This window comes from Theropithecus gelada, chromosome 8 (assembly GCF_003255815.1).
Source record: "Theropithecus gelada isolate Dixy chromosome 8, Tgel_1.0, whole genome shotgun sequence".
NCBI lineage: Eukaryota > Metazoa > Chordata > Mammalia > Primates > Cercopithecidae > Theropithecus > Theropithecus gelada.
In genome coordinates this window covers 39,677,606-39,699,350 of record NC_037676.1, presented here as the reverse complement: position 1 = coordinate 39,699,350, position 21,745 = coordinate 39,677,606, and the positions used below count along the sequence as shown (strand labels likewise).

The following is a 21,745-nucleotide window of genomic DNA, read 5'->3' as shown; positions in this document are numbered from 1 at the left end:
TTTAAAGGCCTGAAAAGTGTTCAGGAATTGTCTAAAAGCATGGTCTTCTTGCTCCAGGCAGAATACAGGAATTAAGAAAGTGATGAATGAAGAAAATGGACAGGAAGGATTTACAATTTATCCTGTAAACAAGATGCAACCTGCTGTGTGTTCTCTGAACATCACTTTGCCTTCGTGGCTGATTCACAAAAGTAAACCAACATCCAGGAGATGGGCTAGGATGCAACTGTAAATAAAGTCATAGTGGAACAAAAGCCTGGAAAAGAAGGAAGTAACCTCTGAGTAAAGGAAAAGGAAGGGGTTTTGGAATTAGGGAACAATAGATTCGAGAGGTGATGCAGTCAACAGCGAGAAATGTTTAATATTATGCAGATTGCAATTTTTCATAAGCAAAGTCTCATTTGATTCTTATGACACTCCAGCAAATATTGTGGTATTCATTTTGTACATGGAGAAAATGAGACTCATTTTGATATAAACACATTCCAGTAAGAGACTGGCCTAATATCACACAGCTAGGAAGTGGTAGAGTTGGAACCCAGATTCTGAATGTCTGATGACTCTTCGTGTTCTTTTCACACTTCCATTCTGCCTCGGGTAGAAACATGAAATTAGAACTGCTGTATTCTTTAAACGTGATGGGAATCCGGGATGAAACTCTCAGTTGAGCAAAGTAGAGGAAATAGGGAACAAAGAAAGCATCAGTTTCTCCATGCTGGGCATGGACCAGTCAGTATAGCCAGAAATCAACAATCCTGCTAATTCCGAAGAACACGGGTCTCTATTTGCTCAACTGCATCATCTGCTGGCAGGTAACTTAGGCTATGGTCAGTCCGCAGACTGACATACAATTGTCTTTAGTTTGCTTATGATATCTGACCTTAGAGAATCCCATCCCTTTTGATAGCTTATTAATGAAGCCTGTGTGTGGGAGAGCCGTGAGAAAAGGCTTCTATTGGGGGTGAGGTGTACCAGGCTCCCAGGGAGGCATTGTCCCCAGACCCTGAGGGTAGGGCAGCAGTCGTGAGAGAGATCACTGTGCCTCTTCTCATCACAATTGATCCTTATGTTATTTCCTTTGCTTATTTGTTTTTATTTTTGAGGAAAATTAAATATAGTATATTATCCACCCTTGGCTAAATGATTTCAATGCCTCACCTTCTTCATTACTGTGTTTTCTCATCTTGAAATTACATTGGCTTTAGAACTTGGGGCAAGCCACTTAACCTATCTGAAACTACATCCTACATCCCTCACAGGAGTATGCAGAAGTGTCTTCTACTGAAAATACATTTCTTTTTGCATTTGCGGGCACTGGCTAGGTTTCAAAGGATTTGAAATGGCTTCTCTTTTACAGTATCTGCTTCTGCTTTTCCTTCTCAGAGTCGAAAACATGCAAGCAAAGTCCGACTGTATTACATGCTTCACCCCAGGGATGGAGGGTGTCCTGCCAAGAGGCTCCGGTCAGAAAATGTGAGTATCTGATGCCATGTGATATCCTCAGATGATTTGTTCTGTGTACTGAGAACTTTGCAGGTGTAGGAATTGTTGTCTAGTCCAGATTCGTAGAAAAGCTGAGTGAGTAGAAATAGTTCTCATTAAATATTACAGATATTATAATATATAGAGAGTTTTTTTTTTTTTTTCTGCCAGAATGTGCCCATATAGTGTTGGAGGAGTTTCTGATGACATGGCACTGGGATCATAAACAGGGAGAATACACAGAGGTTGCGGGGCAGAGAGCAAGGCTGGGTGAGGGAGGCAGGACCACAACACGATGAAGTATTAAGAAGACAGACCTCAGGGGCAAATCTGTCAGAAATCTTAGATACTTCACTTTTTACATACTTCATTTTTCCTCTGCTGTGTAAAACAGAATGCCTTGTTTGTTAATTTATAATGAAGAGTGTGCATATCTTGCAAATAAAAATACCCAGGCTTCTTGATCCCTTTCTCTGAAGGAACATTTGCTTGGGAAGACAAATGACAATTATAAAGTCGCTTTGAGGGTGTCAAGTCAGAGCAAAGGGCTTATTTCAGCCAGGCCAAGGCAAAGGCTGATGAAATAAACATTCCTTCCTCCCGGTAGGGGTTACTTTTCCTAATGAGTAGAATATTCGTATCCACCAGCTGCAGAGGCTCCTCCTGATAAACACTGCGGATTAAACACAGAAATTCTTTGAGTTAAGAGGAGGCTGCAGGCGTAGAATTTATACCCCACACCATCCGTGGGCTTGTGATCTTGTTTTCTTTTCTTTCTGCTGCCATGTAGATGACGCTTTTCTTTTCTCATTAAAAATTAATATATGATCGTTGAAGAAACTTTACAAAATCTTCACAGGGGAAATTTTTGTGTATTTTTCACAGGGGAAAAAAAGAAGGAGCAAGAGAACTGCCTGTGAGCAAAGGTTGTGAGCATCAGGGCTGGTGTTTTTAACAAATTCTAAGCAGCCTCTTGGTGTCACAAAATGAGCTGTTCATACACAAACTAATCTGGAACACTGTGGATCTGTCTTTACTGCCTTGGTGAAGCAGCCTTTAGAGCTTATTGGAAGCAAAAGATGTCATGAAAACTTCGCAAGCTGCTAAGAGCCGGAACTGAGTCTAGTTTTTTTTAGCCCTTAGCTGTAAGACCGTGGGCAAATAAATGATCTCTTGGAGCCCCGGTTTTCTCAATCAGGCAGGCCATAATCATTATATTTTACTTTCCTCACTGGACTATGGTGAACATTAAATGAAATGGTAGATAGGAGGTGTACTGTGACTTGCCAAGCATCATCTGCAAGCACTGAGGAAACAGATAAACGAGACGCAGTGTTGCCTTAAAGAAATTCATAATGTAGTATCGGAGATTGACATTGTATAAAGAGTAGCTGTAATATCACAGTGTACGTGTTTATTAACATCTTGCACAAAGAACCATGAAGATAAAAAGCAAGTGGATCATGCCAAGGGGCTCTGGTCAGGAAAGGTGTTCCTGAAGAGCTGGCATTTGAACTGGAGCTTGGGGGCATGAATGGATTTTACCAGATGGAGGCCGCAGGAGTGAGGGAGGAGGATACCAATTTCCTAGGCACGTTCCTCTCAGAAAATCTTAAGCCACAGGACAGTTGGCCTACACCAGCTTTTATGTAACCTCGGAACCCTATGGCTACTGGAATTGTGCTTCCCATTGGGAGAGTGTCTATTAGCAGAAAGAATAGAATTCTTTTTTCACTTCTTGAAATTACCCAGCAATCAGATCTGACTCCCTTCATTTAATAGCCATTTAGTGTCTTATGCTAATGGTCAGAGACAATGGGATTCATGGCCACTTGACAATTAGCTATTTGTACACCGGTTAATTTTCTGTCTGCTCACGTCGTAATAATGAATGTTGCACTTACATCTGAGCTCCTAGGGAAGGTTTACAGTGGCAGACAGAGATGACTGGACTCAAGCTAATGTTGTATTTGTAGAGACTCAAGATGGTCCTTGCCACTCTAGTCAGGTGCACAATCCCCTTTACTCAAGCTCTGGTGCTGCCAGTAACAGCAAGGACATTTACAGTGGGGAAGGTGTTTGGATTTCAGAGCAAGAAGCATCTGTTTGCATTCTTTATCAAAGGCCCCATGGAAAACTTTTTTCTCTGCTGTTTCCTGGGTTTTGAAAACCTTGATCTACTAATGATTTATTTATCAAATCATTTTTCTATAATTTATTGAGCATAATATAAAAGCAAACCAGTAAACAGAAAAAGCAATAAAATCATCACTTTTTGAAAGTGATAGTTGATGCTTTTGTTACACTGTGTGTACATTTATAGGTGAATATATGATTTCCACTATGCATTTTGATCTATTGGACACAGCATGGAAGTCACCCCCAGTGCTTCTCAGGGGCTTTAAGAGTGTATGTTGGTAATTACATGAATCAACTTTCTTTTGTACAGGCTCATACCTAAGAATTGAGAGACTGAATATACAAAGATGTTGTCTGGAGAATGAGAAATGGTGTCTTAATTTTGGGCATTGAAGCCATTGCTGGGTCTGGGGCCAGGGACCACTGCTGTTCTGGGTGAGTGGTTGTAATAGCTCACATCTGTAAACCCGGAACTTTGGGAGGCTGGCAAGAGGAACACTTGAGGCCAGGAGTTCAAGCCCAGCTTGGGCAACATAGTGAGACCCTGTGTCTACAATTTATTTATTTTTAATTAGCCAGGTGTGGTGGTGCATATCTACAGCCCCGCTCCTCAGGAGGCAGAGGCTGGAGGATTGCTTGAGTCTGGGAGTCAGAGGCTGCAGTGAGCTATGAATGTGCCATTGCACTCCAGTCTGGGCAACAGAGTGAGACGCTGTCTCTAATAATAATAATAATAATATCTAATGTATAGATTTATCATAAGGCCCAACCGACATAAGTCATATTTGTTTAGTATTTTGTTTTCGAAGCACTTTCTGCATGCATTATTATTACTGATACTCTCTCCACTAGCACCCTGTATTCTCAGAAGGATATAACACTTTTTGATGGGGTTTTTTGTTTTTTTCTTGTAAATTTGTTTGAGTTCTTTGTAGGTTCTGGATATTAGCCCTTTGTCAGATGGGTAGTTTGCAAAAGTTTTCTCTGATTCTGTAGGTTGCCTGTTCACTCTGATGGTAGTTTCTTTTTATTGCGGCACTATTCATAGTAGCAAAGACTTGGCTTGGAATCAACCCAAATGTCCATCAATGACGGACTGGATTAAGAAAATGTGGCACATATACACCATGGAATACTATGCAGCCATAAAAAAGGATGAGTTCATGTCCTTTGTAGGGACATGGATGCAGCTGGAAACCATCATTCTCAACAAACTGTCGCAAGAACAGAAAATCAAACACTGCATGTTCTCATTCATAGGTGGGAATTGAACAATGAGAACACTTGGACACAGGAAGGGTAGCATCACACACTGGGTCCTATTGTGGGGAGGGGGGAGGGGGGAGGGATAGCATTAGGAGATATACCTAATGTAAATGACAAGTTAATGGGTGCAGCACACCAACACGGTACAGGTATACATATGTAACAAACCTGCACGTTGTGCACATGTACCCTAGAACATAAAGTATAATAAAAAAAGAAGAAAAAAAGAAGGATGTAACACTTTATTCTGCTTGCCTCTCAGTTCCTACTCAGCTTCTCTGCTCCCAGGGGCTGTGACAAGTTTGCATCCCAGTGTTAACTGATTGAGAAGAACATTCACATCTGCCCTGAATACCCCCAGTGCTGGCTTCTGTAAACACGGAAAACTTGTTCCTGATTTCCCACACCCTGACCACATATGACCCCTGCTCCCACCCCATTCATAGGAACTCAAAATTTACTTACAAATGCAGCAAAGAGCCTATTACTACTTCTAAGGTCTATTGTTGCAATTTCTACTTCAGCCCATTTGGCTTTTGCTGTTGTTGTTGTTGTTTTAAACACCCAAATTCATTTCTGTCTTCTGTTTTGACATTGTCAGCTGTTTAAATGTTCTCTTCCCGTGCTTTTCTCTTTAGAATCCTTACTTGGATCTTACATTTCTTTTCCCCTGGAAGACATTTTTCCCTTGGGGCCACACAGTAAAATTAAATGAGAAATAAATTGTTATAGTCAATTGCCTTAGAGAAATTTTCAGTAATCCCTTGAGCGTTAGAGACAGAAGGGACTTCAGTGTTCACGCAGTCTATTGAGACTCTCAGTTTTTCACCCTTTTATTATCTTCTCACCCATGGGCCAGATGCTTTGGGAAAAAATGATCTGTTTGGGAAATAGCACTTTTAAGTAAAAAAGATGATTTAGTTTTACCTAGGTTTTTTTTTTTTTTTTGATACTTTGATTTTTGCAAAATGTAAGTAATGCTGACCAAAATCGCAAGTCAATATTAAGTAAACAGTATTTTTATGTGGAGTTAAGATAATTCCCTCTACACATAGAGAAGCTTGGCATTTGGTTAGTGTCATCAGGGTTATTACTCTTCATATACGTGCTTTCCTTTAGATCTGAAATATTCTGTAGCTTGAGAAGCTGAGTGTCACTTTCACAAGTCCCTAAATATCCTAGAGTCTAGCTGGGGAGGAATCAATCTAATCTAAACCCTTCTTATTACAAAGGTGAAAATAAAGGAGTACCCAAAGTGGTCAGACCTGAGATTAAAATCCTGCTTCCCTAAATGCTATTCCTAGTCTTTCCCCACATATCTTGAAGTGGTATCTTATTTTTCGGCATTATAACCATTACTGGGTCTGGAGCCAGGGAGCATTGCTGTTCTGGGCAGGGTAAAAATAGTGGCTGGCTTTTATCAGGCACTTTCCACACATGTTCTAAATGCTTTACATATATGAGTGATCTTTCATCTTCACAAGCCCTGGAGAAGGCAGGAGTTGTCACTGTCCCTATTTAGCAGAGAAGCCAACAGAGAGATTAAGTAATTGACTGTCATCACCCAGCTGGTACTTGACAGAGACATGGCTGGAAAAGTAGAAAACCAAAGGAGATTTACTCGGATACTGTAACCCGGCTCCACAACGTCCCATGTGCCATCGTAAGAAGGTAATGAGCATCTGCAAAACGCTGGGGGACATGGACACCTTCCCCAGCACAGATCAGGATCTAGTGGGGGAGTCAGATGTGTAGACCATGTATCTCAATGCAGTGTGATAAGTGCTACCATAAGCATATGCCTGGGCATGGTGAATGGTTCCTGGCCTCTCCTGATGGGATGGGGCTGGATAAGGTTTCCTGGAGAAAGTGACACTGAACCACTTCTTAAAGGATAGATTTGGGTGAGCTAAATAAAAAAGAGTGGGATAGGGCCCTTTGGAGGGTGCAGTCAGCATCGGTAATGTCTTCAGGGAAACAGATTCAGAGGTATTTCTTGAGTATGAAGTTCTAGCACTGTTGGCTACCTAGGGCTGTTGTAACAAATTGCCACAAACTGGGTGACTTCAACAAAGAGCTTTTATTCTCTGGTGGTTCTGGTGGCTATAAGTGTGAAATTGAGGCATGGGCAGGGCCTTCCTCTGGAGAGTCTGAGAATCTCTTCCTTGCCTCTCTCATAGATGCTGGCAGTTGCTGAATTTGTAACGGTACCACACAAACCTCTGCCTCTGTCTATCTTTTCATTTTTGTTTTTTATTTTTAGAGATGGGATCTTGCTCTGTTACCCTGGCTGGAATGCAGTGGCACAATTATAGCTCACTGCAGCCTCGAACTCCCAGGCTCAAAGGATCCTCCAGCCGTAGCCTCCCAAGTAGATGGGATTGCAGACATGCACCACCACACCTGGCTAATGAAAAAAAAAAAATTGTAGAGATGGGATCTTGCTGTTTCCCAGGTTGGTCTTGAATTCCTGGCTTTGAGCAATCCTCCCACTTCAGCTTCTCAAAGTGTTGGGATTATAGGCATGAACCACTACACCTGGCCTCCTTCTCTGTGTGTATCTCTGTATGTTCTCTCTTGTTCTTATGAGGGCACCAATAATTGGATTTATGGCCCAGTATAATCCAGTATGACATTTCTTAACTACTTACATGTGTAAGACCCTATTTCCAAATAACATTGCGTGTCCTAGGTTGATGCGAATTTGGAGGGGGACATTATTCACTCAGTACTATGGCAGAGGTGGGAGTCGAGGTTGGGATGGTGGGACATTGTGTGTAACATTGACATTTACTTTGTCAGATGTCCTCCTGTCTTCTCAAATGGTCTGCTGCTGACTTCATGGTCAGTTCTCAAAGAGAAATGCATTTACTAATAAGTGCTGCGTGTTTTGGCTTCCAGCTTACATAGTACCCAGCATTGAGAGTTAGAGTGGAGATTCTATCCCCGTTCTGCTATGCATGAGTTTCACAACTTTGCTTTAGACTTTCTAAAACTCAATTACCATGGTAATAATCAAGGAATAGATTTGCTGTCCTGTCTGGCTCTCAGAATTGTTAAGGGACTCAAGATAAAATCATGTTTGTGAAGGTGCATGGTAAATTGTAAAGTGTGTGTCAAGTGTTCTGTTGTGGAATTTTTTCTTCTTTCTTGTGGATTATCTCCTGATCTACAGGCCCCTTCATAATCAATTAATCAATCAGCCAATTTCTACTGAGCTTCTACTATGTACAGAGTACAGAGCCACATACTGTCAAGGACACAGAAAAAGGTTGAAATGTGGAGTTCATCAGGTAGTTGGAGAGAAAAGTCATACAGAAAGCAATTTAAAAGCAATCAAGGGCTGATTTGTGTGGCCCTGCCTCTAATGAAGTTGATGATCAGAGAGGTGTTTTTTTGGTGGGAGCTGGAGTGCTTAACAATGGCTTCCCCAAGGCAGATGCTTTAGAAGGCTCTGGAAGATTTATACGGTGACGGGGCGCCTGTTCTTGGCGGAGCTGCCTGCTGTGCAAAGTCTTAGAAGTAACAATGAAGAAGGCCTGTGGGACAACTGGTTAGGCAGAGACTTGCAGGGCCCCTTCAAACTGACTTTCATTCAATATTTACTTAGAAAGATCCTTTGAAAAATTAGCAATGCATATAGTTGTTTTATATGCAAAATAAGGAATCAAGTCCATAACCCAGTTATAACATTAAAACTTGTTTGGAATTGGATCTCTTGTGGATAGCTATAGTTATGCACATTTGGCCAAGATAGAGATTATGTTCGTGGATATAATTATGAAGTACTATGTGACATATGTTTAAAATTTCCTTTTATTGCCTTTTGTTATAGCAAATTATCCCCCCACTGCCCCGCCGCCCCGGCCCGCCCTCACCTTTCTTTCTTCCTTCTTTTCTCTTCTTCAGCCTCCTTTTGTTAATTTCTGAACCAGCAATTTCTTGGGAGGACAATTAAAGGTTTGTAATGTAGGTAACACAAATCCCTCATTTTTAGGAAAACACTGCATTATCGGGTTCACGATTGTAGCTGACTGTAACTGTCAATTCCATGTTGGCCAAGCCCCGGGTTGCTGATGAAATCTGCAGTAGCCCTATGCAACTTGCATGTGCATGGTGCAAAAGCACAGGAGAGACAGAGAGAGAGAGTGAGAGAGAGAGAGAGACCGTGACAGAGAGAGAGAGAGAGAGAGACCGTGAGAGAGAGACAGAGAGAGAGAAAGAGAGAGAGAGAGAGAAAGAGATCTTTGTGGTCAGAATGTTCCCTCGACCATGAACCAAGTCAGCTTTGCCAGAAGCAAGAACCATTCAGAGTTAGTCAGTGGAAATTTGGCTTAACAGGCATTTTTTTTTTTTTCTGGCTTCTTTCAGTGCAGATTTTGTACCGCTTTTAGTTAGGTGACCTAAGATGCTGCTTAGCTCTCCTACCCTCTAATCTGGTTCTGGTGAGGCTGCTAGGAAGCAGGGCTGGAGCCTGGGGTATGTTTGGGGAGGGATGGAGACTGGGTTGGCCAGTAGGAGGGGCTGGGTGCCTGAGGGCAGGTGGAAGATTTGCAGAAGCAAGTGTATGCCAACCTACAGATGTTTCCAAAGGGTCAAATAAAAGAAAAGAATCAGGACTTAGGTAAGGACTGATAGTATATGGAAGTCTCTTGCAATAGGGGAATGTCCCAACTACTTGGAGAAGTAGAGCACAGCTAGAAGGAGCTGGGTGTTGGAGAGTCACGTGAGTAGGTGCTGTGAGTGAGCAACTAAACAGGAGTGTTTCTCTGCATATGTAGTCAGTCGATTATAGGGAAAGGCTGTTGGCAGCAATGGTGTCTTGTCTGCATTCCCGTATACGCTCTTAGTGCTCACACAAGCATTAGAGTGGGACAAAGTTCAGGGACCGTGGGAAAGCAGAGAAGACTGACCAAAGTTTGGTCAGGCTGCATTAGTGGGCATTTTGTCCAGATTTGTTAATGGGGACAAATAGTTCAGTTAATTATTTATAAGCTGAAGAATGGGAATTGGGAGAGTTTGTGTCTGTCCTTGTCAATAGGTAAATAAGATGATCATCCACACGTTTTATCTAAGTCTTTTGGGGAAAAGTTGGTCTTTGCAATAAGCCCTTTTCTGGAACAGAAAAGGATGGGAGACTGAAAAGAAACTATTCCTGTTTTCCAGGAGCAGGAGCTCATATATTTCCAGGACCTCAGCTAAAGTTCAACATTGTCATGTGGGTGGAGCACGACCAAGACAGTCAACCCTTGTCTTAGTTGGCCTGTGCTGCTATAACAAAAAACCCATAGCCTAGGTGGCTTAAACATTAAAAAGGTAATTCTCACAGTTCTGGGGAGTCCGAGATCAAGTTGTCAGCCGATTCAGTTTCTGGCGAGGGTTCTCATCCTGCTTTGCAGATGAACATCTTAATGCAGTTCATGTGGCATATGGGATAGCAACAGAGATCACCTCTCTGTGTCTCTTTTTACAAGGGTGCTAATCCCATTCACAAGGGCTCCACTCCAATGACCTAGTCATATCTCAAAGGTAATACTATCTTATGATCTTTACATACGATCGTACTGGGGATTGGGTCTTCAATATATGAATTTAGTAACCATAGATTCTAGACTGGCTTTTCTCCTAAAGCTGGAGTGCAGTGGCCCAATTTCAGCTCACTGCAACCTCCACCTCCCAGGTTCAAGTGATTCTCCTGCCTCAGCCTCCTGAGTAGCTGGGATTACAGGCATGCACTGCCATGCCAAGCTAATTTTTGTAATTTTAGTAGAGTCGGGGTTTCACGATGTTGGTCAGGCTGGTCTCGAACTCCTGACCTCATGATCCGCCCACTCCGGCCTCCCAAAGGGCTGGGATTATAGGCGTGATCCACTGCACCTGTCCTAGACTGACTTTTCTCAGATACCATTCCAAAGGTCTGATGTAATACAATTATGATTGCAATAGCGTTATGCATGTTTCTTTTCTCCAGTAGGTGATTAGAAAGCATTACTTATTCTCTGTTTCATTTTCTTTGAATGTCTAGCATCCTTTGCATTGTTCTGTCTTTAACCAGTGGAGACAGTTCTCTCAGCAAGTCTGTATCTCTGCTTTGCTGTGCACTTATGCTAGGGAGCACTGTCACCATCCAACTCTCAAGGTCAAAATCTTATTTATTCCCAAGCTCCATTTTTCTTTGCTTACTTCTAGAGACCACCGGGTATTCAGATTTTCTTGTTCTTTCTATTTAGTATTTTTTTCATAATAAGTATTTTTTTTCGGATATTCACACAAATGGAAAAGACCAGACAGAATTTTAAATTAGACATTGCCACTTACAGAAAATCTATATTCAGGGAAGGAATAGTTGGGGGCCCTTAGTAACTAAAATCTGGTGATGACCACACCATAGTTCTTTAATACATCAACACAGGAATTGTTGCTCTGTTTATTTTTTGAAAGGGATGGTGATAACATACATTTGAAAGGAGTCATGGTGACTAATGGAAAAACATTACAGATTGTCATTTCACAGAGTCTACCAGCTTTCTCTTACGACCGATGTGGAGTGGTGACTGTGGAGGGACTGGCTTCATGACAAGAAGAGAAAGGGAATACAATGAAGTCTTCCTCCCATTTCTGTCCTTCAATTGTTTAGAGGAGTGTTAGGGTTCTCTAGAGGGATGGAACTAATAGGATAGATGTATATAGAAACAGGAGCTTATTAAGGAATATTGACTCACACGATCACAAGGTGAGATCGAACAATAGACCACCTGCAAGCTGAGGGACAAAGAAGTCAGTCCGAGTTCTGAGACCTCAAAAGTAGAGAAGCCGACAGTGCAGCTTTCAGTCTGTAGTCAAAGGTCCAGCAGTCCCAAAGCTGAAGAACTTGGAGTCTGATGTTCTAGGGCAGGAAGGATCGAGCATGGGAGAAAGATGTAGGCTAGGAGACTCAGCCAGTCTGGTCTTCTCACTTTTTCTGTCTGCTTTTATTCTGGCCACACTGGCAGCTGATTAGATGGTACCCACTGGGTCTGCCTCTCCCAGTTCACTGACTCAAATGTTAACCTCCTTTGGCAACACCCTCACAGACACACCCAGGAACAATACTTTGCATCCTTTAATCTGATCAAGTTGACACCCAATAGTAACCATCGCAAGAGGTAATTCATTGCCCTTCCAAGGATATTTGATGGATACGTAAATAAAGATATTATTTTACATAAAGTATGGTACAGTATATGTACCATTTTACCTTTTCTTTTTTTCTTTTCTTTTTTTTTCTTTTGAGATGGAGTCTTGCTTTGTTGCCCAGGCTGGAGTGCAGTGGTGCAATCTTGGATCACTGCAACCTCCGCCCCCCTGGTTCAAGCGATTCTACTGCCTCAGCCTCCTGAGTAGCCGAGACTACCGGCACCCGCCATCATGGCTGGCTAATTTTTTGTATTTTTACACATCATGGAGGTCATTTGGCATGAGGAAAACAGTGTTGTGTGCATGTGTGTGTCTATGTATGTACGGTGGATGCTCATTATTTATGGATTCCATATGTGCAGATTCGCCTACTCATTGAACTTTATTTGTAACCTCCTGTCAGTACTGGCACACGTTTGTAGTCATTCACAGCCATGGGCAGAGTAGTGAAAAGTTTGAGTCTCCCAAAGTGCATGTTTCCAGCTGAGGTCAAACCAGGTAAGTCTCTGCCTTCCTGCTTCAGCTTCCATGCTGTGAACAAGTGTCCTCCTCACAGTCTGTTTAGAGCCATGCTTGTTACCTTTTTGTGCTTTTTGTTGTCAATTTCACTGTTTAAAATGGCCTCCAAATACAATGCTGAAGTGCTGCACTGCGTTCTGAAACACAAGAGGGCTGTGAGGTGCTTCAGGGAGAAAAGACATGCATTAAATAAGCTTCCTTCAGGCAGAGTGACAGTGCTGCTGGCCGTGAGCTCAGTGTTAACAATCAGCAATGTATATTAAATAATGTGTCTCTTAATAGAAACGTACATAAAATGAGGTTACATATTGATCAGTTGAAAATGTTGTAAACAGAGGCTCACAGGAAGCTAATCTTGTATTTTCTTTAGGAGCAATGGTTCAGTATTTGCTAATTCAGTGTTCATAGCAACTTTATAGAACAGAACTACCACAAATAATAAGAATCGGGTACACACGCACATGCACACATATAAACATAAACCCTAACAGATGCTGAGTATTTCATTGTATGGGTATCCCATAATTTATGTAGTCTCCTACTTATGGACGTTTGGATTTTTCCTACACTTACTATTACAAAGAATGCCATGATGAATAAATGTGTGTATCTCTTTTTCAGGTATACAAATATACATATATAAGAATGTTTCCTAGATGTGAAATTGCTGGGTGAAAACATGTGTGCATTTGTAATTTTGATAGGTATTGCTCTGTTTCTCCATGGAGGCTGTATTCATCTACACTGTCTGGGGCTGCCAGCACCCACTGTCTCCTGGAGCACCTTTCTCCACAAACCTGGTGGAAGAATGGAACACAGACTTTGGACTTTTCTTTGTGTTTTTTAAGACAAATACACAGAACTTGATGTTTGAGAGTCTGCTCTGTATGCCAGAGGCATGAGAGTAACTTTAAGCATCCAGATACTTTTTATCTTTCCCTACTCATAGTACCCCTGGTGAGAGGAGAGTGAAGCAATAATGTTTAAGGTCCCAAGGAGAGGATCGATGTGTATGTGTATGGGTTCCCTTCATTTGGGTCTCTTCAGGGTAATTTGCAACTTCTATAGTCCAGTTACGGACAGGCCTGCTGTTCCCACCTGGAAGACCTGAAGAGCAATTAGAAAATCAATAGATGTGATTTAGTATTTACTCATGTGCCTCACTGGCTCAAGTCAGGAGTCAGAAAATAACCACTGGCCAAATTCAGCCACTGCCTGTTTTTGTGCGGTCTGTAAGCTAGGAATAATTTTACAATTTTTTAATGTTTGAAAAAAATCAAAAGAAGAAGGGTATATCATGACACATAAAAATTACATGAAATTCAGGCTGGGCGCAGTGTTTCACACCTGTAGTTCCAGCACTTTGGGAGGCCGTGGCGGGCAGATCACTTGAGTCCAGGTGTTCGAGACCGGCCTGGACAACATGGAGAAACTCTGTCTTTACAAAAAAATTCAAAAATTAGGCGGGCATGGTGGTGCATGCCTGTAGTCCCAGCTTCCCGGGAGGCTGAGGTGGGAGGATCACTTGAACCCAGGAGGCAGAGGTTGCAGTGAACCAAGATGGTGCCATTGCACTCCAGCCTGGGTGACAGAGTGGGACCTTGTCTCAAAAAAAAAATCACAAGAAATTCAAATATTAATATTCATAAATAGAAAGTCTTATTGGAACACAGCCACACTCATCCCTTTATGTATTATCCACAGCTGCTTTCATGCCACAAGGGGAGAATTGAGTAGTTGCAACAGAGATGATATATCCCAGAAGGCCTAAGATATTTACTGTGGCCCTTTACAGAAGATGTTTGCTGCCTGTTGAAACTCTAAAGGTGCCTTTTCTTCTGTCCCTTATCAGACTTTCAGTTCGTGGCTGTTAGGTTGAAGGTTCCGCCTAAGAGAGAAGCACCATTTCAAATCCCCGAGTTGCCATTGCATTGTGGCTATTTGGCTTTGTTTCTGTTCATACAGAAAGTTGGAAATTTGTGAACCTATGATGTGGAAACAATGAGGACAGCTTGTTTCTGTTTCTTTCTTTTTTTCTTTTCTCTCTCTTTCCTTCTTTACTTTTCTTTCTTTTCCTCCTTTCAAGATAGGGTCACTCTCTGTTGCCCAGGCTGGATGGAGTACAGTAGCACAATCATAGCTCATGATCTCAAGTGATTCCTCCCACCTGAGTCTCCAAAATAGCCAGACCACAGGCATGTATCATCCAGCTAACTTTAAAATTTTAAAAAAAATTTTAGCTGAGACAAGGTCTCACTATGTTGCCCAGGCTGGTCTTGAACCTCTGACCTCAAACGATTCTCCTTGGCTTGGTCTCTGAAAGTGCTGGGATTACAGGCAACAGTCAGCCCACCTGGTCATTTTATGCCATCTGTCCTCTGAGCCAAATTATGGTAACCCAAATTCCTGAGTTTTCTAGGACAGCCCAGATTTTATATGTTCTTTCTTGTCAATACAAATCACCTCACCAAACTATACCCCCAGGTGGAATAAAAATTTTTTGTTATACAGGTACAAATACACAAATAATAATTTAGATGAAAAAAATAGTAGAACTCATCACTGATGGAAACATATGGCATATTGCTTCAGATACACATGATTTTCTCGGCCTGAGACCAATTCTCTAGCTTGGGACTCTGCTTCTGAAACTCATTTATACTGAGATATATATCATAGTTATTACTTCTGCCTGGAATCTGATACAGAGGAGAGGAAAGAAGGATTCCTTGAAAAGACAGCTGTGGAAATAATTGTTTTCCCTGGTGGAGATAGTGCCATGGGTCTTTGATCATTGGAAAGCCTGGTAGCCCCCTCCTGTACTCTAACTCCACTGTTTTGTTGTTAACATATCATTGCATATACTCTCTTGCACTCTCTTGCTTGTTTGCACGCTACTTGTTAAGCCTTTTTTTTTTTTTTTTTTGATGGAGTCTTGCTCTGTTGCCAGGCTGGAGTGCAGTGGCGTGATCTCGGCTCACTGCAACTTCTGCCTCCTGGGTTCAAGCAATTCTCCTTCCTCAGCCTCTCGAGTAGCTGAGACTACAGGCGTGCGCCACCATGTCCTACTAATTTTTGTATTTGTAGTAGAGACAGAGTTTCACCATGTTGGCCAGTATGGTCTTTATCTCTTCACCTCGTGATCTGCCCACCTCAGTCTCCCGAAACACTGGGATTATAGGCATGAGCCACCGTGCCCAGCCTAAACCTTCTAATGTGTCACACCCTATGCTAAACGCTTGATAGAAATTTCATTTGAACTTTATAACTATGAGTAAGAATCTTCATCACCTCTGTTGAAAAACATGTGGAGGGAGCTTAAGTCAAGAATCTTATCCCAAGTTACACACCTTTGTAGGCAATACAGCCAAGATTCAAACTCAATACTGTTTGGCTCTAGAACCTGAGATCTGTATTATCATGTGATCTTCAGTCATTGATTTTTTCATTTAGAAAATATTAATTACTTGCCTACCAAGAGTCAGGCAGTGTGCTGATTGCTGGGAATTTCATGGTGAATGAAACAGATGCAGTTTCTGTTTACAGAACTTACAAGGATAGTAGTGGGGGGAATGGATGTTAATTTTTAAAAATCATACAAATATTTAAATAAAGAAATGTAATGGAAAAGCTTAGAATAAAGAAATCCACAAAGTCTTTAGAATCAGGGAAGGGCTTTCCTGAATACGTGATGCTTCAGCTGTGTCTGGAAGTTGATTACTGATTAAGCAGAGAGGTGTATGTTTGGCAGTGATAGTGGGGAAGGGTGCGGTGTGATAATTCCAGGTAGAATAAATAGCATGTGCAAAGGCCCTAAGGTCTGAGAGAACATGGTCTTTGGAAGGAGTAAGAAGCAAGTCATAAAAAAGAATGAGTTCATGTCCTTTACAGGGACATGGATGAAGCTGGAAACCATCATTCTCAGCAAACTAACACAGGAACAGAAAAACAAACACTGCATGTTCTCACTCATAATTGGGAGTTGAACAATGAGAACACATGGACAGAGTGGGGAGAACATCACACACCGGGGCCTGTTGGGGGGTGGGGGCAAGGGGAGGGAGAGCATTAGGACAAATACCTAATGCATGTGGGGCTTAAAACCTCGATGATAGGTTGATAGGTGCAGCAAACCACTATGGCACATTTTTACCTATGTAACAAAGCTGAACATTCTGCACATGTATTCCAGAACTTGAAGTAAAATTAAAAAAAAAAAAGAAGACAGCCAGCATGAGCATAGCTGGTATCTGGAGACAGAAGCAGGTAGTGATGAGAGATGCAGAGTGGACTCGGAAGAAGAGCTGAGGGGAGCTGTCGAGTATCAGCCTTGCGAGAGTCCACTGAATCAGTGTGGCCTTGGGTGAGGCTGATGGCAGAAGTGAAAAGTGAGATATTGATAGATTTGGAGGATACCTGAGTAGGTAAAAATGGATGAATGGGACGATTAGTGTGAGAGCAAAGGAGGTTTCCAGATGACTTCCAGGCTGAGAACTGGAAGGTTGTTGTCCCGTCCTGCAGTCACAGGGATGCTGATCTTTAAGGCCCTGACTACAGAGAGCGGGAAGACCTGAGAAGCAGGGAGGATGTGAGGAAAAACCTGTTCTCCAGGTTATTCCAGGTTCTTCAGGTGGAGCAGGAGTGAAGTTACATGAAGGTGCAGTTTGCTTCCAGTCAAGGGAGTAGTGGGCAGCCTGGTTGAAGTGACTGGGCAAACTCGTGTTCTCAGAGCTTCCTTTCAGCCAAGTCTTTCTCCTTCTCTGATGACAAGAGGAGTAGGGGGAAGGAGGAGAAGTCAGGGCAAGCCCAGTTGCAGAGGGACACAGGGACACAGGCTAGAGGCACCCTGCAGGTGTGCTGATGCCCAAAGCCAGGAGAGTGGGCTGGGTTCCAGGTAGGTGCCAAGTGAGAGGGCACCCTGGTGTCACAAACTAGGGCAGCAGAAGGTTGTCTGGAGGGCTTCCTGGGGGAATGCGGATGTCAGCAGTGATTTGATATGCGCTTCTAGTAGGAGGACTGGGGTTACTTAAACAGCTGGTAGAACTCAGGTGTGGTCTTGGGATCTCAGTCCCAGTAACTCCTGGAAGGTCCATGCTGTTCTTCCTTAAATTTAAAAGGCAGAGATGGGAAGACCCAGAGAGCACAGTGTTAGACTTTAGGAGGACAGGGGTCTTTCCTTATGCATCTTTGCATCCTCAGCATTTTTCATAGAAGGGATTGATGTCCATATTTTCATAATACTGCCCTGTTTTTTTTTCTTTGAGACAATTATAATTTTAAAAATTATTTTAATTAAAACCTGTCATTTGTATAGAAAGTCTTACAGAGCAACAGAATTGCATCTGGTTTTCATTATACACCTATCGAAGTCGTCCTCATCTTCTGTAACCGCCCTCTTACTGGCTGTCTCTGTTGGTCATCACTGCCCTAAGCTTGACCTTATTTCACATCAGGCCCATTAGTGCAGGGGTTGATGTTACAGTTTGGGTATTTGCCCCACCCAAATCTCACACTGAAATGTAATTCCCAGTGTTGGAAGTGGGACCTGGTGCGAGGTGATTGGATCATGGGGATGGATTTCTTGTGGGTGGTTTAGAATGGTTTATCTAATTAATGGTTTATCATGAGGACTGTACCATCCCCTTGGTGCTTTCCTCATGAGAGTGAGTGAGTTCTTATGAGATCTGATTGTTAAGTGTGTGGCACCTTCTCCCCACATCTCTTGCTCCCACTCCTGCCATGTGAGACACCTACTTGCCCTTCTGCCACGATTGGAAGCTTCCCAAGGCCTCACCAGAAGCAGATGCTGGCACCATGCTTCCTGTACAGCCTGCAGAACCATGACCCAATTAAATCTCTTTTCTTGTAAATTATCCAATCTCAGGTATTTATTTATAGCAAGGCAAGAGTGGCTTAATAAAGTTGATTTGCAGCTAGCAGAGGTACATGTCCTTCCCATATTCAATCCATATGTCAGCCATAAGAGAGAAGGAGTGTATTCCTCAGGAAGTTCTTCTCTGAAGGACATTGTGGCCGTGCCTCGGGGGTGAAAGGATTGATCATACATATTGCATGACCTTTTGTCATGGAAGAGTGTAAGGCACATCCTTTAGCGGTGTCTTTCCCTTCATACACTAAATGGGCCCTTGAAAATGAGCCCAAATCTATTTTTGTTTAGGTTAGTTTGAATAAAAGAAATCTGGTGACAACAGACTGCAAAAGAGAGCGATTATTTTATACCACAATCACTCTCTAACTTCAGTTCCGCAATGTTAATTTTCCATGCTGGTATTTGTCTTTGGGGGCCCTGCTGGGGTGCACAGGAATCTCCAAATATGGTCTGATGGCCCACCTGGGTGTGGCAGCTGGGTTCTTCTTTCCTTTCCGCTCTGTTTCTTTTTTTCAGGTGTCTGATTCTCCAGTATATCTTTCCTGACCCCATTTTTCCCCTGATAGATGGATTTCTTTGGTTAACATGCTAGAATACCACAAAACATAAGTTTATTTTTCTCATAAATCTCAACTCTTTCCTGAAAATTTGTATCATTCGCTTTTAATAAAATTCCTTTCCTTCTATGTCTGGGTCCATTTGTCTTCATCTCTTGCTGGGGTACAGGGAGGGGTCTGGGAGGATCTTGCCTCTTTGCCTTCCTTTGTCCTACATAGCACCGTGAGTCTTCACTCTCATATGGCTCTCATCAATCACGCTTGCTGTCTTCCCATTAAGTGACCCCCTGTGACCATTCGGTTTCTCTTTAATAACCTCTGGGCATTCCTCATGCCCAGAATATTATTCTTGCAGAACGAAGAAGTCTGTTTCCTTCACTACATTGTGGCTTGTGACTATTTGGTTTTGTTTAGGTTGATGTGTTCTTTTAGGAACATATACATTTTTTTCTTTTTGCCTTAGAATCAGCCAAGGGTTGTGACATTAAAATACAAGATACATTTATAACTTCATGTGACCTAGATTTGGTGCAGGTCATGCTGAGACAATGATGAATGTCTCCTGATCAACACCAGAAAACCTTGCAGAAAATACATTTAAAAATAGGAGTGATGTACTGAGTTCTACTAATTTGCAGTAAATTATTTTTTTGGACCTAGGTCTGGCAAACCCCTCCCGTGCACCTGCCCTGTGTCACAGGTTGCACTGAGAACTCTGCATATGTTATCTTACATAATTTTCTGAAAATTCTATCATGTAAGCATTACCGTGTGCATTTTGCAAATGATCTAAGGAAGGGGCAGAGGGCAGTGGAAGTAGAGATCAGATCAAAACTTAGGTCACCTAAATCTAGCACCTTTTTCATCTTGTCACCTCCCTGTGGCCGCCTTTGATGCATAGCATTTCTTTATTTTTAAGAACATAACTTTCACTCACTCCTGACTCAACGATTTCATTTATAAGTGACCTTAGTAGTCCCAGGGTCCTGTAGAACATTTTTTTATGAGAGTAGCTCAAGGAATTCTTCCCTCAAAGCCTGTGGTGGGTGGAGCAGTGTTCACAGGGTCATCCCAACTTTGTTCTTTTTTTCCCAGATGCCTGCTGAGAGTTGGTGGCTTGCAGACTTGTTGAAAATCTGAGGGGTCAGATAATGTGATGTCACTAATTTGGCATCATGTAAAGGAGAGGGCATAGGCTTTGAAAACTCCCCTGGGATCAAATCAGGCCTCCAGTTCCTGCTAGCTGAATGACCTCAGTCAATTTCCTTAATTTTTATTAGGTTTAGTTTCTTCATCTAAAAATTTTAAAGAATAAATATGATAATCTAAGCTTAAAGCAGGGAGTACAAGACATTGTGAGAGACAGGTGCTCATTAACTATTACCTCTTTCTCCTTTCCAATGGACCATACGATGCTGAACCTCTTTCTGATTGGATGTTTGATAGTGTATTAGTCTGTTCTCATGTTGCTAATAAAGACATACCTGAGACTGGGTAATTTATAAAGGGAAGAGGTTTAATGGACTCACAGATCCCCATGGCTGGGGAGGCCTCACAATCATGGCGGAAGATGAAGGGGATGTCTTACATGGTGGCAGATAAGAGACAATGAGAATCAAGTGAAAAGGGTTATCTCTTATAAAACCATCAGGTCTCTTGAGACTTAATGCGCTATCACGAGAACAGCATTGGGGGAACTGCCCCATAATTCGATTCTCTCCCACTGGGTCCCTCCCATAATGCACGGGAATTACGGGAGCGACCATTCAAGTTGAGATTTAGGTGGAAACACAGCCAAACCATATCTGATAGGGAGTAATTGAAACCAACAACAAAAGACTGATTAGAATGAGCTAGTGGGTCTGTATTCCAAGATCAAATGCTGCTTAGAGATGCATTTCTTAAAAAAAATAAAAGCCCTAAGTAATTGTCAAGGAATTAGAAAAACAGAGAGAAAATATTACTGTGTTCAATACCATTCTTGTTTTAAAGAAGCTAAACGAATACAAAGAGTAAAAAAATATGGTGTTGGCATTTGCACATTGGGGCTTTGCTTGGAGGAATACATCTTGTCATTACTTGGCCGTGATCCAGCCCCAATATTTAAGTCTAGCCAGAGGAGAGTTAAGATATTTTGAACAGCTCTAGATGACAGTACACACAGCCCTGAGCTGTGCGCATGGAGCAGCTGGTTGTGTTCCCCTCCCTTATGCTCATGGGTGGTGTTATTCAGTCATGGCACAGTGACTTTAATAGATATTAAAAATGTGGCTATTTGAGCATGTCATTCTCAAAGGCCCATTGAAACACTATACGGCAGCATATGTGACTGAACATGGTACAAGGCCATTACCTGCCTGCAACAGGAAACATTCCTTTTGATCTGTGACTCTGTATAGCAAAATAGTTTTGTAATCATGTATAATTTGTCTATTAGCTTTGTCTTTATGCCAAGCATAGTTAAAATAAAAATCTTGTGGAAAAGATTATTTTTATTGTGAATTCCTGATGGAAAAAGGCATTTTCTTTCAAAGTTATTATCTTGGTTTTACAGCTGACCTTTAAAAGAGTGTTTATGACTTTAAGTACTCCAGAGCTCAGCAAATATTATCCTCCATATAATTTAAATAGTCATTATAGCTTTGTCTATAAACACTGAGTATGTATCATAAGATGCAATGTTGGTCGTTTAAAATTTTTGATATTTTATTGTAAA

The 21,745-nt window shown here is 41.9% G+C and overlaps 1 protein-coding gene across 1 annotated transcript in view; it reads left to right on the top strand.

Annotated features, from left to right (window-relative positions):
• Nucleotides 1–651: 651 nt before the first annotated feature.
• ZMAT4 (zinc finger matrin-type 4) overlaps nt 652–21,745 on the top strand; it is a 250,246-nt gene continuing 229,152 nt past the window's right edge. The window contains exons 1-2 of the mRNA XM_025394322.1: nt 652–673; nt 1,358–1,473. Of these exons, the coding sequence (XP_025250107.1) occupies nt 652–673; nt 1,358–1,473 (138 nt within the window). The remainder of the gene's footprint in view (nt 674–1,357; nt 1,474–21,745) is intronic.